This window comes from Myotis brandtii, unplaced genomic scaffold (genome assembly GCF_000412655.1).
Source record: "Myotis brandtii unplaced genomic scaffold, ASM41265v1 scaffold86, whole genome shotgun sequence".
NCBI lineage: Eukaryota > Metazoa > Chordata > Mammalia > Chiroptera > Vespertilionidae > Myotis > Myotis brandtii.
In genome coordinates this window covers 407,531-422,184 of record NW_005371503.1, presented here as the reverse complement: position 1 = coordinate 422,184, position 14,654 = coordinate 407,531, and the positions used below count along the sequence as shown (strand labels likewise).

The 14,654-nt window shown below is 37.8% G+C and overlaps 1 protein-coding gene across 7 annotated transcripts in view; it reads right to left on the bottom strand.

Moving 5' to 3' along the window:
* DLG2 (discs, large homolog 2 (Drosophila)) overlaps nt 1-14,654 on the bottom strand; it is a 766,636-nt gene that overhangs the window by 718,308 nt on the left and 33,674 nt on the right. For 2 of the 7 annotated variants that reach the window (XM_014532214.1, XM_014532216.1), the window contains exon 1: nt 10,541-10,755. The exons of the other annotated variants lie outside the window; for them this stretch is intronic. In XM_014532214.1, coding sequence (XP_014387700.1) covers nt 10,541-10,645 — 105 coding nt within the window. In that variant the 5' untranslated portion in view covers nt 10,646-10,755. Of the gene's footprint in view, nt 1-10,540; nt 10,756-14,654 lie in introns of those variants that run through there. 7 annotated transcript variants of the gene reach the window in all.

The following is a 14,654-nucleotide window of genomic DNA, read 5'->3' as shown; positions in this document are numbered from 1 at the left end:
TCACGTCTCAGATGTGATTTAGTCAATGTGCCCCATGCCACAATAACCATACCTACTTAACTCCCTGATTCACTCCATGTGGCGCTATTCCTGAAAGATCCATGTGGATACCATCTGTTCCTTTTTGCTAAGCAATTTGGTAGGAGCTATTATCTTAGAAGTACAGTTGTATTTTCCTGACATAGGTACCAGAATTCTGAGCAAGCTGTCAATAGCCTGATTCATCAGACTAAGGTGGAACCTATTTATTCTGTAGCATATGGACCGGAGCTTTGCACACAGTGGGTGATCAATAAATGATTGCTATTTAGTTTCCTTCCCTCTTCCCCTTTTCTTCCATCAGGCCAGAGCTGTCACTACTCCCAGCATACACCTTACATGTCTACCATAAAGTCACTGTTTACATTTGTTCCTTCTCCCATATCCCGAATCAATCATGGTTCCCTCTCCTATCTACCTAACCAAATTCTATCCATTCTTCAATGTCAACCTCAAGTCCCAAACACTCCATGAAAGTTTCCTTTATCCTCACTGCAAGTCTCCATTTATCTATCCTGCCCTTCCAATTTTAAAGCATTACTCTTTATCCTACTTCAGTTTACAATGAATTATAAATATTAAAGGACATTTGTTATGTGAAAGCACCAAGCCTTGACATTTTAATGAGAGTTTCCTTCTGTTCTTACACATGTTGATGACTAAGTGGTTCATGTATGATATTTGTATCTTCTTGCTGAAAATGTAATTGTTTCGAGGGTAGACTCCTCATTTTACTTCATTTCCTCACCAGCCACCCCCATCTATACTCCTAACTGTGCTGGGCATACAATATATTCAAAAATATTTGCTATTGGGTTTTTAAATCTATGGAATGAAAGCCACAGCAACAAGAAATAGGATGCATGAGAAAACATGATTCAACAGAGTAGTCAAATGGGTAGGAAATGGGGTAATATCACGCTGCCCCTCTGGTGACTCGCTCTTGTAACACAACTGCCTGGTTTTGTTGATGTGTTGGCAGCTGGAACACTGCCGACCATGTACTTCTAAACCACATCATGTACATTAAGGAAAGTTATAAGCAGAAATACTCCTCCATGCCTACCATATGCTGGTCCTTTAGGCTCCCTTGTTTCTAATCCTCATTCCAAGGCTATGAATTACATGCTATAATTATGCCCATTATACAGATAAGTAAAATGAGGCATGAACCTGTAACACAAAGTGCCCAAGGTCACTAGACTAATAACTAGGGGAGGAAAGGCTCAATCTTTTAAACAACAAATCCATATTTTTGTTGTATCACCATCCTGTGTGAAGCTAGGAAGGTAGCTGCAATTGGTTCCCTGCACTAACCCCCTCTCCCACTTGTACATTTCAGAAGTTGAAGAGGTGGGAGGAAGCATACGATTTGGTGGACATCTAAGGACTCAATGATCATGAAAAGAAGCAAAATGGTATCCTAAGCATTTTTCAAACATTTCAGGTGAATGTGAAAACGTATCACAAAAGACTCATCCCAAACTAAACATTTATTTGAAGTCTTATGTTTTATCTCAACAATTTATGTGGTTTTTATATTTTATTCCATAACCACCTATTTTCAATATAAAAATAATGTGTCAGTTCTTTATAATGGAGTCAATTTGACATCTCAAGTAGTTGCTGCATGGCTATTAAAATTCAGGCAGTCCATCTCCCTGAAGTAACCACAATCCATTTGAGGGATTGTGTCCTTGAGATAAAAATGGCCAGACTTGGAATCAGGAAATCTCCAGCAAATTCAGTAACAGGGTGAAATGGATGACTTCTAAGAATCTGTGTCTCAGGCAAGATCTGGTTTCACTCATAAAATTTTCCTTGCTGGGAATTACTAGAAAGAAAGCAGGGACACTATACAATTCTTCCTTCTGAAAAGCAGTGATCTCTGCTTTTATCATTCAGATACAGAAAATTAGAAGACACGATGTTAAGAAAGGCCTGAATACACTAGATAAAAGTAAAATAAAAAAAAGCAAAGGCATATAAAGTGGCTTCTTATTAATTGGCTAAAGGATGAGGTTCTGTATGTCTGAGAAAAGGCACCTAAAAATCCATGTGTGAGCCACTTGTTCTATGTTTATAGCCTATATTTTGTTTTGCTTATAAATCAGTTAATTTTTATGGACTCAACACCATGTGATTAGAGGCAAAAATTATCTTCTTTATTAAGGAGTCAAAAAGATGTGAGGTGAAGCAGAGAATTATCATTAAGCTCTCTCTTCTATCTTGCCTTTCTCCGTGTTCCATAAGTCTTATCTCCAGAAAGAAATTTCTAAGCTCTAAATTCTCCAGAAAGAAATTTCTACCATCTAACAGCTTTCAGTTTTTCCCTTTACCAACCATAATTCAATACCAAATCATACACTCTAAGCTTAAAACATAACAGGCCAAGGCATGGAAAGTATTTTTAAACATTTCCAATCTAGAATGGTTCCTTTGTATGAGAGGAAATGTTAGGAAGGGAGAACAAGAAGAGGTGTCAGTTCAGTTTACTTTTTAACCACTAGTAATCTAGAATGTGCTCACAGCAATGTTGGGTCTGGAAGATGTTTCAAGAACTGCCTTGAAAAGATAGCACGTGGGCAAGTTTGCAGAAGGAACAGGGTAAACAACAGTTTAGTTCAATTTCCCCTATTTTAAATTCTGATAACATTTATATCTATTCTACCCATTTTGTTTCAAATTTAATTTTCTATTTGAAATTATTTTCAATGAGAAAAAACATGGAGAAAGAAAAATAAAAAAGGAGGAGTGAATGGGGACTAAAAAATCAGAAATTGGGCAAATACTACTGGCATTTGCTGGTGCCAAGGAATATATTCTGCAGATGCGTTTGTATGTTGTCACTGACTAGGCAATGCACTCTTTGTTCTACAGCCAAGAGCCTACAGATTTCTGGGTCCAAAATGCCAGCCAGTTCCTAGCTCCACAGCAGTTCCAGCTTCCCAGAGTGGCAGTGTGTATGTTTCTTGGTTTCTCCGTTTTCCAATGACTTTCTTACCCTCAGTTATTCCACAAAGCAAAGGTCTTGCTTGCCAATTTACCTCCTACTGGGCCCCGGATAATGCTGCAACTGTGTGTTTCAGAGTAAGGAGTGAGGAATAGTATCTGTTGCTGTGGGCTAGAGGAGAGAGAGGAAAATAGTAAGAGAAGAATGAAAGAAAGAGGAAGAAGGCAGAAGGGGGTTGTTTCCTGGTGCATGGTGACTCTTCACAAGTTGGTGAACAAAATGATGGTCCCAGGTTGACTCTCCTCTGTTCTCTCAGATACTTTGTCCATTGGAATTGGAATTGCAAACTCAGACACACTGGAACCTTTGCTTGTTTTATAAAGGATTTCCTAAACCAACTGGAAAGGACATGATTATAATGTTTGCAACCCTACATCTCATAACCCCTCCTTATCTTCACTAACTCAACAAAAACATTTGTACGTTATGCTTTTATGTTGTAGGATGAGCACCTCTTAGCCCTGAACTTGGAGTCAGCAGATGAGGCTTCTAGGGTTGGCTGGTCCCTTAATAGAATTTGGTTAGATCACTTACCTCTTTATTATTTCTAAGGTTATATACAACAATCAATAAGGACAGAATGAGTCCTGACTTTAATACTAACCTAATTTTAAATATAATAAAAATAGTGATAGAAAGAGGTTAGGATCTGGGTCACCTGATTAGCTTTAAGACATATCTCCTCAGGAATATGATGATCTTAGCCAGTTAATGTAACCTCTCTGAAACTTTCTGTTCATGTATAAATGCAGATTATAAATTTTTATTTAATCAACCTCATGTGCTTCTTTGATAATCAAATAAGGTCATATATAAAAACACTATGCAAGCGCCCATCAGCAGATGAGTGGATTAAAAAACTGTGGTACATCTACACAATGGAACACTATGCTGCTGTAAAAAGGAAGGAATTCCTACCATTTGCAACAGCGTGGATGGAGCTGGAGAGCATTATGCTAAGCGAAATAAGTCAGTCAGAGAAAGATAAATATCACATCATCTCACTCATTTGTGGATTATAATGAACAACAGAAACTGATGAACAAAAACAGATCCAGAGACAGAGAAGCATCGATCAGATGTTCTAACCTCAGAGGGAAGGTAGGAGAGGGTGGGGGTAAAAGGGAGAGATAAGCCAAAGGACTTGTATGCATGCATATAAGCATAACCAATGGACACAGACACCAGGGGGGTGAGGACATGAACAGGTGAACAGGTGTGGGGTGGGGGGGCAATGAGGAGATAAGGACACATATGTAATACCTTATCAATAAAGAAAAAAAACACTATGCAGTAAAAGGATAAATTTAGAATATTAAAATTTAGCAAAATTAATAATGGCAGCTCTTAATGGGCACTTTCTTTAGTTAGCCATTGTCCTAAGGGTCTAATTCACAGTAGCTTTTATTTTTTTAAACCTTTATTCTTAAAAGTATTAAATATGTCCCCTTTCCAACTCCTCTCCCCTCACCATTGACCTCTTCTAGTCTTCTCCCACCCCTACCCAAGCCTTCCCCACCCTATTGTCTATGTCCATGGGTTATGCATATATGCATATAAGTTCTTTGGTTGATCTCCTCCCACCCACCCATCCTCCCCCACCTGTTTTCTGAGGTCTGACAGTCTGTTCCATGCTTCTATGTCTCTGGATCTGTTTTGTTCAACAGTTTATTTTGTTCATTAGATTCCACATATGAGTGAGATCATGTGATACCTATTTTTCTCTGACTGGTAGCTTTTTAAAACTGCAAACAACCCTAGAAAGAATTGTATAATATATAATGTTACAGAGGATGGAACTGAGAAGTTCAACAATTTGCCCAAGATGGCAAGTGGTAGAGCAAGGATTCTGATCTATACTTTTCAGGTAATCAAAACTGTGAATCAGAGCAAAAGTGCACTAGATTGTGATTCTAATCTCACTAGATTATACTTTACTACCAAACCACTTCTGATCCCGGCCACTTCAACTCCTTGCATTCAATTTATTTTTATAAATAACATAAGGATATTAAAACCTGCCATGCTACCTGGCAAAGTTGCAATGACAAAGAATCTAGTTGACACTGTGTGAAGATCGTAACAAGATAGATTCATATCAGGAAGGCAGGTAGCAGTAGTGGTTATCTCAGCAGCGGCAGCAACAGTAAGAACATTTGTACAGCACTGTGTGTTTCTTTATCTCTACACAAGATAAAAATTAGAAACTCCATTGTCCTTAGGCATCTTTCTGCTCAATGGAAACATCAAAATACAGCTTAAAAAGATATAGCATATCTAGTATTAGCTCATTAAAGATTTTGAGAGTTTGATGTGTGTGTGCGTTTTGATTTTGCTTTCCTACATGGAGGAAGACTGCCATTAAGAACGCTGAACAACTGTCTATTTTTATATTCTGTAATAAAAACATTTTGGGCCCTACTTTTGCAATTTCCGGAGTGGGTGAGAAAAAAATGGGAGTGGCAGAGAATGGGCTTTACTCTGTTGTACAGTAACATATATATGTGCTAATACCCCATTTTGATGAGTCAGCACAAACATTTTACAATGAGCAATACTGGGATGAAGAGAAGGCATCCTGCACCTGGCGTTAACTTTTCACGGACTCCAGATGCTTTTGCACAGGAATCACAAGACCGGCAGTCAAAGAAAATGCTAACTGCATAAGAGAGGAAGATAAAAAGATAACGAGCTCTTGCCTTTTGTTCGAAAACAGAAGTGACAATTCCATTCCATTTTACCAGAAATCTGCAAATGCTCGTGCAGTTCCAGGCTGTTGCAATTATCCAGGTCACTTCTGGTGTAGTTATTTTTCCCCCATTAGGTTGAACATCTCTATAGATTGTGTCATCTTTATTCCTTTACTAATAGAAATTCCATTAATAGCCTAGTTCATATTCTTCAGAAGGAAATTGACTGAAAACTGGGGTATTACTAGACAGAAAAGCAAAGGGAGGCCAAGAGGAATGAAATAGAGAAATGAATCCAACATGATTGAGGATGATGAGTCAAGTAATATTTAGAATCCAGAAAGGACAAACACACTTGGAACACCATGAACTAGAACTGAATCTCATCACTGAACAAATTCTATTTAGAGCTGACCTAAGCTTACAATGGTTCAAAACTCGACATCTAGGGACTGGAGGCAGGATCTGTGGAAGTGATGCTGTTGCTGAGGAGACAGGTTTCAAGGATGTATTTGACACAGGAGGGATTATTTCATCATTTTCTCATTTCTGCCTAAGTTCTCACATTTTAAGTATTAAGCAGCCCATACATATTTATTTAGAAAACATGATATTTAAGGTACTGTACTTGAGATGCAGAAAGTAGGAAGACAAAGTGCATCGTTTTGCCCTGTAAGGGCAAAGTACAATGTCATGTGCAAATAAGAGAACCCTCCTAAATGCTTATAATACAAAGCAGAGAAATATCACCTGAGAAATAGGGACAAAGGACCATGGTGGGTGTGAAGGCAAGTGAAATTAGGGCCAGACTCCACTGAACCTCTAAAATGATAATAATATTGGGACCATTTCCTATTGGTATTGGGACAGTTAAATAAGGATGTGTAGATTCAAGTCGTATGTAAGTATGTTCCCTACTCTTTTTAAAGATATATTTTTATTTATTTCAGAGGAAGGGAGAGGGAGAAAAAGATAGAAACAACAATGATGAGAGAGAATCATCGATTGGCTGCCTCCTGCAGGCCCCACACTGGGGATCGAGCCCGCAACCCAGGCATGTGCCCTGACCGGGAATTGAACAGTGACCTCCTGGTTCATAGGTCTACGGTCAATCACTGAGCCATGCTGGCTGGACAGGTTCCCTACTTTTATTCTTCTTCAGGAAGTGTTAATCAGTGTTGAAACAACGAAGGAGAAGGCAAATCATCCAGTTATGAGGTGTGATGAAGTCTTGTGAAAGGGCTGAGAGTTAAGTCTTAAAGGATGAAACTTCACCTTGAACCCCCAGTGGGCCTAGGCGATCTGCTCACTTAAGGCACTTAACACTCTGTATCTGGTGTTGGAGTGATTTATGTGTTCATTTGAACATTCCTTGTGGCAGAATTCCAGGTAGGCTTCTTCAGGGGTTCTCCTGATTTAGTCACCGCATCTCTCCCAATGTTTGGCAAGATCCATGACATTTACAGTAGACCAAATCCAAACATGATGACTAGCAGCATAAGGAAAATCAACTTTGTACATTACAGCAAGAGACAATAGGGTACCATTGGGCAAGGGGTAATGCAGTCTCTCTTTCAAATGGTGTCACAAAGAAATTGAAGTGCACCTTCAGATCCTTATTCTGTGCCTAGTACCATGCCTGGGATGTAGCAGGGACTCAATAAAATGTGAGTGAAGTTAATGGAAACACAGCCCAGTCTCTATGAAAAGAACTACTAATTATAGAACTGTTCTTCTTCGCATAGCAACTCATGCAATAAAACACACAAAAAATATGATTTGCCTGATACTCAAAGATACTGTGTAGAAAAATGCTCTTATATCACCAGGGATGGGTCTAATTTACAGGACTTCATGAGAGCTGTTTTTTTTTTTTAACATTCTTTCACTCAATAAATATTTAGGAGCTTGTGTTGGTTGGCACTTAGGCTAAGTATATGGGAAATTCTGTGTTGCTATCTTATACTCAGAGATATTTGGTCAAGTAGACCAACCTGCTTGAGATCCAAATTTGATCTCTACTTCATCACTATAAGGCATGATACATTATGTAAAATCAAATATTGAGACTTTGAAGGACTTCATAGTTTGGCTTCCTTCTTTCTACAGACCACTTTGGGCAGCACACAATCCAGACAGGAGCTGCTTTAAGTTTTCTCTCACCAAGTTGACATGTAGGCTGTATGGGGATTGTATCACAACTCAGATTTTAAGTCAGATTTATCAGTAGTCCATAGCACTGCAATGCTGAGAAACCATTTGTGATCTGTAGCTTATGGTGTGTGGGAGAAATGGTCTAGATCATCAAGGGGGATCTGCATTCTAATGTTGTGTCAGGAATCCACACAAGATTTACGTACTTGTGTAGTTTTCAGGTCAGTTTTCCTAAAATTAGCTACATCAATGTGTGTCTATGGTTTCTACACATAATTCATTTCCAAGTATTTTAAAAGAGAACTAGGTTTATTTTAAAGAAGGCAGTCGATTGAGTCAATATAATTTGTCATTTCCATATTATGCTTAAGACAGCATGGTAACAGTATGTACTTTTAGGTCTTATTTGGATATCCTAAATAAGAGTATCAGGCAAAAATGTCATATATCCATGTACGTGTATGTGTGTGTAACTATGAGTGTCTATGAAATAAATACATATCACTGAGTTAAAAGTACATAACAGACAGAATAAATGGGGACCATTTCTGAGATCTAAATTATAGATTCAGACAAATAAATGAATTGAGGCTCAATTTAAACAGGATTGTCCTCAACTGATAGTGATATTTTAATAGTGACTATGTTTTCTGAAATAAATCTTCATAAAATTATGATATCATGATATCTTTAATGCAAGACTTAGAAGCAATTTGAAAATATTAGAGAGATTGAAAAATTTTAATATTTTTTGAAAAAGATTTAGAGCAGTCAAAATGAAGCAAATGTGAATAAAACTTGAATGTGTCTTTGTGCATGTGTTCCGTAGGGGGAATTGTGGACAGACAATAAAATGGATGAAAGAGTACCCAATGGATTATAGGAATTGAATCCAAGGCTATTTTTCCCATCAGGGTCTAATCCCTGCATTAACACATTTCTCCTCCCACCATCACCCCATGCAATGCTTCAGTAGAGGTTTATTGTTTTCTCCAGATGGAACTAAATAGAAATAATTTTATGAGTTAGTATAGATAGAGCTAGTGATGAAAACTGCCATGTAATAAATGGAAATACTGGAGTTAAAGACTCTCATTAGTTGATTTCATTCATTCCTCACATGCTCGCAAAGCATTCTTTTTGGTGCCAGGCACAGTGCTAGACACTGGGAATAGATGCATCCTACATTCAATAAATTCAAGATAGGAAAATAAGGAACAAACAAATATATGTTAGTTCCTTTCACTAACTTTTCTTTTCTCCTTCACTCCAAAAAAAGTTAGTATATAACTAGAGAGACAGAGAAGAAAACATTTGCAATAAGTTTGTTAAGTGATAAATCAAAGGTATACACAAGGGACAGACAAGAGAGAAAATTAACTCTGCCTGACCAGAGAAAGTTCTGTGAATGAGGAGATACTTGAGTTTCACAAGATGAATCATACTCTCCTTGATAAAATAAAGGAAGAAGAGTTTGAAAAATACAGGAGAAGCAAATTATACACATCAGAGTCCAGTTCAATGTAGAATCAATATAACTTAATCTGATTTACAGAGCTTTCCACCATTAATTTTTCAAAGTCCTTTCAAAAATTTTATGTTTAATAGCTTTAATAATCAAGATCAATGTACAAAGATCCAACTAGAAAATAGTATTCAATGAGAACTTTAAGTGTAGCACAGTCTTTGAACTATTTAGGTATTTCTAAGTTACAGACAAAAATACGTCATTTAACTTGTCACTTGAAAATAACTTCAACTTTAAAGATTTATTATAACTATTGTCAGAAACATATCTCTTCAGTTTCTATGTCAGAAGTAATATTTTTCTTGAGGGATTCCACATAATTTTTTTTTAATCACAGATTAATTTTTAATAGTTTCTCTTTCTCATATCTCTTAGATCGTCTTAATCCTCTATAATAGATCTAATTGAAAAAGAAATATTTTAATATTCTTCTTCCAAGTCTCATTTATCTCATCTAAACCTATCAAATGTACCCAGCTTGGTTCCTCTGGTTGGATAATTATAAGCACAAACATTATTTCTGCCATATAAAACATAACGACACTGACTTATTAATTCACTTTATGTATCCATACACTTCTATCAGCCATTGTTACAAATCTCTAAGTAGTACCGCACTATTTAGGAACAATCACAGTTTTTAAGAGAGGGTTTATGGTGGATTTTACCTGGATAAGCAAAGAACTGGAATGTAAGAACTAACTTTTGGCTTCTTGATCTATCTGCAAAATAGTCAAGTCATTCTAAGTAGTTTTGAAGGAACCAACCAGGAAATGTACATGAAAGCTGTTTTAAATTTTATTATGAGAAATATCAATCTTATGCTCTTTTTAAAATACATATTACTATTAGAAACTACTATCTTCAGTGGAATGAATTTGCTTGACCACTTTTTACTCTATTTCACTGATCAATGTTAGACCATATTAAGAATTCAGATTTCATACAGAATTATAAAAAAAAAACACAAACAGACATATATTCAGCCGAAACAAGAACCACAGAAAAGATACCACATCTTTAAATGCAAAGACTACATGCCATTTATCTCTAGCTATAAAAGAAAAGAAAAAAAATTAAAAATCCCTAGGAAAATGAAAAGAAAAAATTTCTTACCGGAATGAATGCATGTTGCATGGCTTGCTCACATTGTTTTAAGGAAGCAATAGTATCCCACAAAAGCTGGTAATTTTCAGCCCGGGAAGCACTTGGCCGTTGCATGGTGAAAGCTAGTAACACTCAAACTGAGCTCAAAGAACCCGATTGAAGACGGAAAAAACCCTGCAGATCTGTTACATAAACTTCTTAATTAGATCTGCTACCCAAACTGCTATCTTAAGACTTAAAAAAAAAAGTTAATCAGAACATTTCTTTTGGGGGCTAACTGGGCATGACTTGAACAGAGACAGATGTTTTCATTGGGAAGGATTTGTGTTCCCACACTTGTGAAAAGCAATCCCTTCAGCATTTCCCTGACTTTACATGGATCTGGCAAAACTGCACATACCATAAGTGTGTGGGGGGAGAGAAGTGGGAGGAAGAGAGATGTGAAAAAATATTTCCACCAGAAGATTTGGGTGGCAGGTTACGGAGGTAGCATTTGAGTAGCTTGTGCAAAGTAGGAAAATTGAAGGCAGTGCGTTACATTACACACATATAGGTACATATGCAGGTGTCAATGCTTGTCTGCTGTGTGAGAAACACAATTATATACATGCATTCTTACAGTGTCATTGAGTATGGCCAACTCTCCACTCAGTTTAGTTAAGACCTAGATGTGATACATTTTTCAGCTACAGAGTGTTACTGCTTTTATTAACGACAGAGTTTTTACCTAGGAGTATCTCTAAAGACTAGCCCAGTGGTCGGCAAACTCATTAGTCAACAGAGCCAAATATCAACAGTACAACGATTGAAATTTCTTTTGAGAGCCAAATTTTTTAAACTTAAACTATATAGGTAGGTACATTGTTATTAACTTAATATGGGTACTCCTAAGGCTTAGGAAGAGCCACACCCAAGGGGCCAAAGAGCCGCATGTGGCTCGCAAGCCACAGTTTGCTGACCACTGGACTAGCCAGAAGGCTCATGAATATAAAATGCAGTCCATTATTTATCTTAAAAATTAAGAGTAATTAGAAGACCTTTCTGGTGTCTTATGTATTAGATCAGAGTAACTGTAGGGAGCGGCTATAGGGTTAAGCCTCACACTGACTTGTTGGCAAAGCCACAAACAAGTCCCAGTTTAGAGGGCACAGCCCTCTTCGCATAATTCGGCTTGACCTTATGATGCTCCCTAGATCATATCTGAGCTAATGGGTGAGGGAGATGTAGCAAGTGCTGCCAAAACAAGTGAAACTCACAAGCACATTGTAACTATGGTGACCACTACCTTGTTTACCTCTGGCTATAAAATAAAGGCTCAGCTTGCTGTGGCCTCAGCCAGGCACAGGAAGATCCACCTAGACCCATCTTATTCTGTCTGTCTGTCTTTTCTACATCCTTCACCGCACCCCCCTCAGGCTCACTGAACCCTTGCCTGAGCTGGCCCGGCACAAGTAACCTTATTTCTTGTTCTAGGTAGAATTTACACAAATAATTCCAGGAGAATTGAGCATTTAAATATCTTGGGACCTAAGAGTGGTCTGAACATAATTAAAATGTGTTAATTAAAAAACAAAATCCTTGCATATTTTAACAACAAAGACCTAGTAAACACAGTTAATACATTCTGCACAACAGAATATAGCATCATATTTTGAGTGTTCCTTCACCTAAGTTAGAAGACCACAAAGTGAGGTGAGGTTCCACTAGCCCCTACAATCTCTATGGGATTGTTGGGGTAGGGATAATGTAGTTTTATAAGATGCAGAGCACTTGGAAGTTCCAAAGGAATCTACACTCTCAGGGTCAGTCAAATAGCCAACAATGGAGATATTTATTCAAGCATTTCTAGAGGTAAGGGGTAAACTGAGAACAATACACAGTATAAAGAATAAATTGTGCTTTTAATTGACCTAGAAAAATCCAAGGAGTATAAAACAAGGTACGCACTATAGAAAACAGTTTGATAACATAAATGAAGAATTTTTGCTGTATTATTTTTAGAAGAGCTGCATGATTTGGGTTACCTAGTTTTTCTACCTCTGTACCCTGATGATAGTGGATTAGTTCCTACTAATGACCTTTTGGTGTCAAAGTCTCAAAGGCTGGTACCAGCAAATTTTCCCTCCCATCACAATTACTTTCAACTTTGAATCTAAAGAGATGCAAGTAGAATTGATCTTTCAAAAGGTCTAACTGGGCTAATGTATACGGAGACTGTTTTTTCTTAATATTTCATGAGTACACACCAGAAGGCTATTGCCATTAGACAGTTTGTTTTTCAGTATCACTTCAATGAATCTTTTCTTTTTCTCATTCATGGTGTTCTGTTCAGATCACACCCACAGTTCCTCCTCTGCTTTCATTCCTGCCCTTACACTTGCCCATCTGCCCCAGCCACATGCTTCTTTCTCATGCACTGTGAACCAGCCATTTCACAACTTCCAGAAAATATTCCTTCACTAGTAAATGTGCTGTATTTCTCAGCACAACAGAAAAATAAAAAGTTGTTTTCTAAGTTATCTTCCACAATTCTAGCCAATCCTTTTTAAAAATTATTTGAGCAAATGTTCATAGTACTCTAGACCCCAACCTCTGGGTCTTCTGTCATGTCTATATTGTCTTCTTCCTCTTGTTCATTAGGTCCTGTTAGGTCTCATTTAAGCAGCATCTCCTAAAAGAAAGATCCTCCTTTCCTTATCCTTTGGGAAGGGGATAGAGAATCCAATCTCTGCATGTAGAAACTCTACATAAAAATTGCCTTTGAGCCTTGGCTCTTTCTCTCTCTCTCTCTCTCTCTCTCTCTCTCTCTCTCTCTCTCTCTCCCTCCCTCTCTCTCCCTCTCTCTCGATTATAATAAAAACATATCATTATGTGAGGATGAAAACAAATTGCCCTTGGAATCATGTATGCATCCCTTTAGTCATTGATCCCACAAACCTATCAAGCATCTCCCATGTGCTTTACTATTTGATTGTACTAGGGATAAATGGATATATCAGATGTTGATTCTGTCTTTAAGATGTTTAAGTCTAATTGAAGAGATAATACCTGGGCATCTATAATAATAAAAGCATAATATGCTAATTAGACCAGACAGCCAAACGACCTTCTGGACGTCCTTCCAGATGTCCTTCCGGATGAAGCCGCAGCAGCGGGGGCCGAGAAAGAGGCAGTTAGGGGTGATCAGGCAGGCAGGCAGAGTGGTTAGGAGTGATCAGACAGGCAGGCAGAGTGGTTAGGAGTGATCAGGCAGGCAGGAAGGTGAGCAGTTAGGAGCCAGTGGTCCTGGATTGCGAGACCCTGTGGGATCTGGCCTAAACCGGCAGTTGGATATCCCCCGAGGGGTCCCGGATTGCGAGAGGGTGCAGGCTGGGCTGAGGGGACCCCCCCTCCGTGTACAAATTTCATACACCAGGCCTCTAGTCAATAATAAGAAGGCAAGTTAAGAAAGGGTAAGTTCCATAAAAGAGTTGGTATAGACTACTCACAAAACAATAAAAAAGAAAAAAAATACCCCCATGGGAAAATTAGGGCAGCCTCATGGAAGATTTTGCACTTGGTTAGAGCTTGAAGTGTGGGTAAAATTTGGACATGCATAGATAGGTAGGGGACATTCCTGAGGAAAGAAAGATAGACCATAGGCATAGAGTAGGAAAGTAGAGGTCATTACTGGTTGGTTTGGAAGGAACACAAGAGCAAGAAAGCTTGCTACTCAGGTTTATACAGGGGCCAAGACTATCCTTAAGTAAAATGTAACTGCCTTTTCCTAGTGCTAACCAGATTTAGCTTTAACCAATTTGTAGAACATCGATGTGCCTATATGTGAAACTATTCTTAAAATAAACCTTATGAGGTGGAAAATTTCATATATGTATCCCTACTTTTTAAAATAGGTACACTTGATATGCTTTTGTAGGTTTTAGGTGGTTTAATCATTTTGGTCACATTGCTTAAATAATTATATAGTTTTTATTAAGTACATATGGTTGTACTCATACCCAATCACTTTATAAGTTCTAAAATCTATTACCTTCACATTCAAGTGCAGTCCACAATGAATCTCATCTGACCAAATATTTAACTTAGTTCATTTTGGCTCAGTGTTTAACATACCGTTCAATAT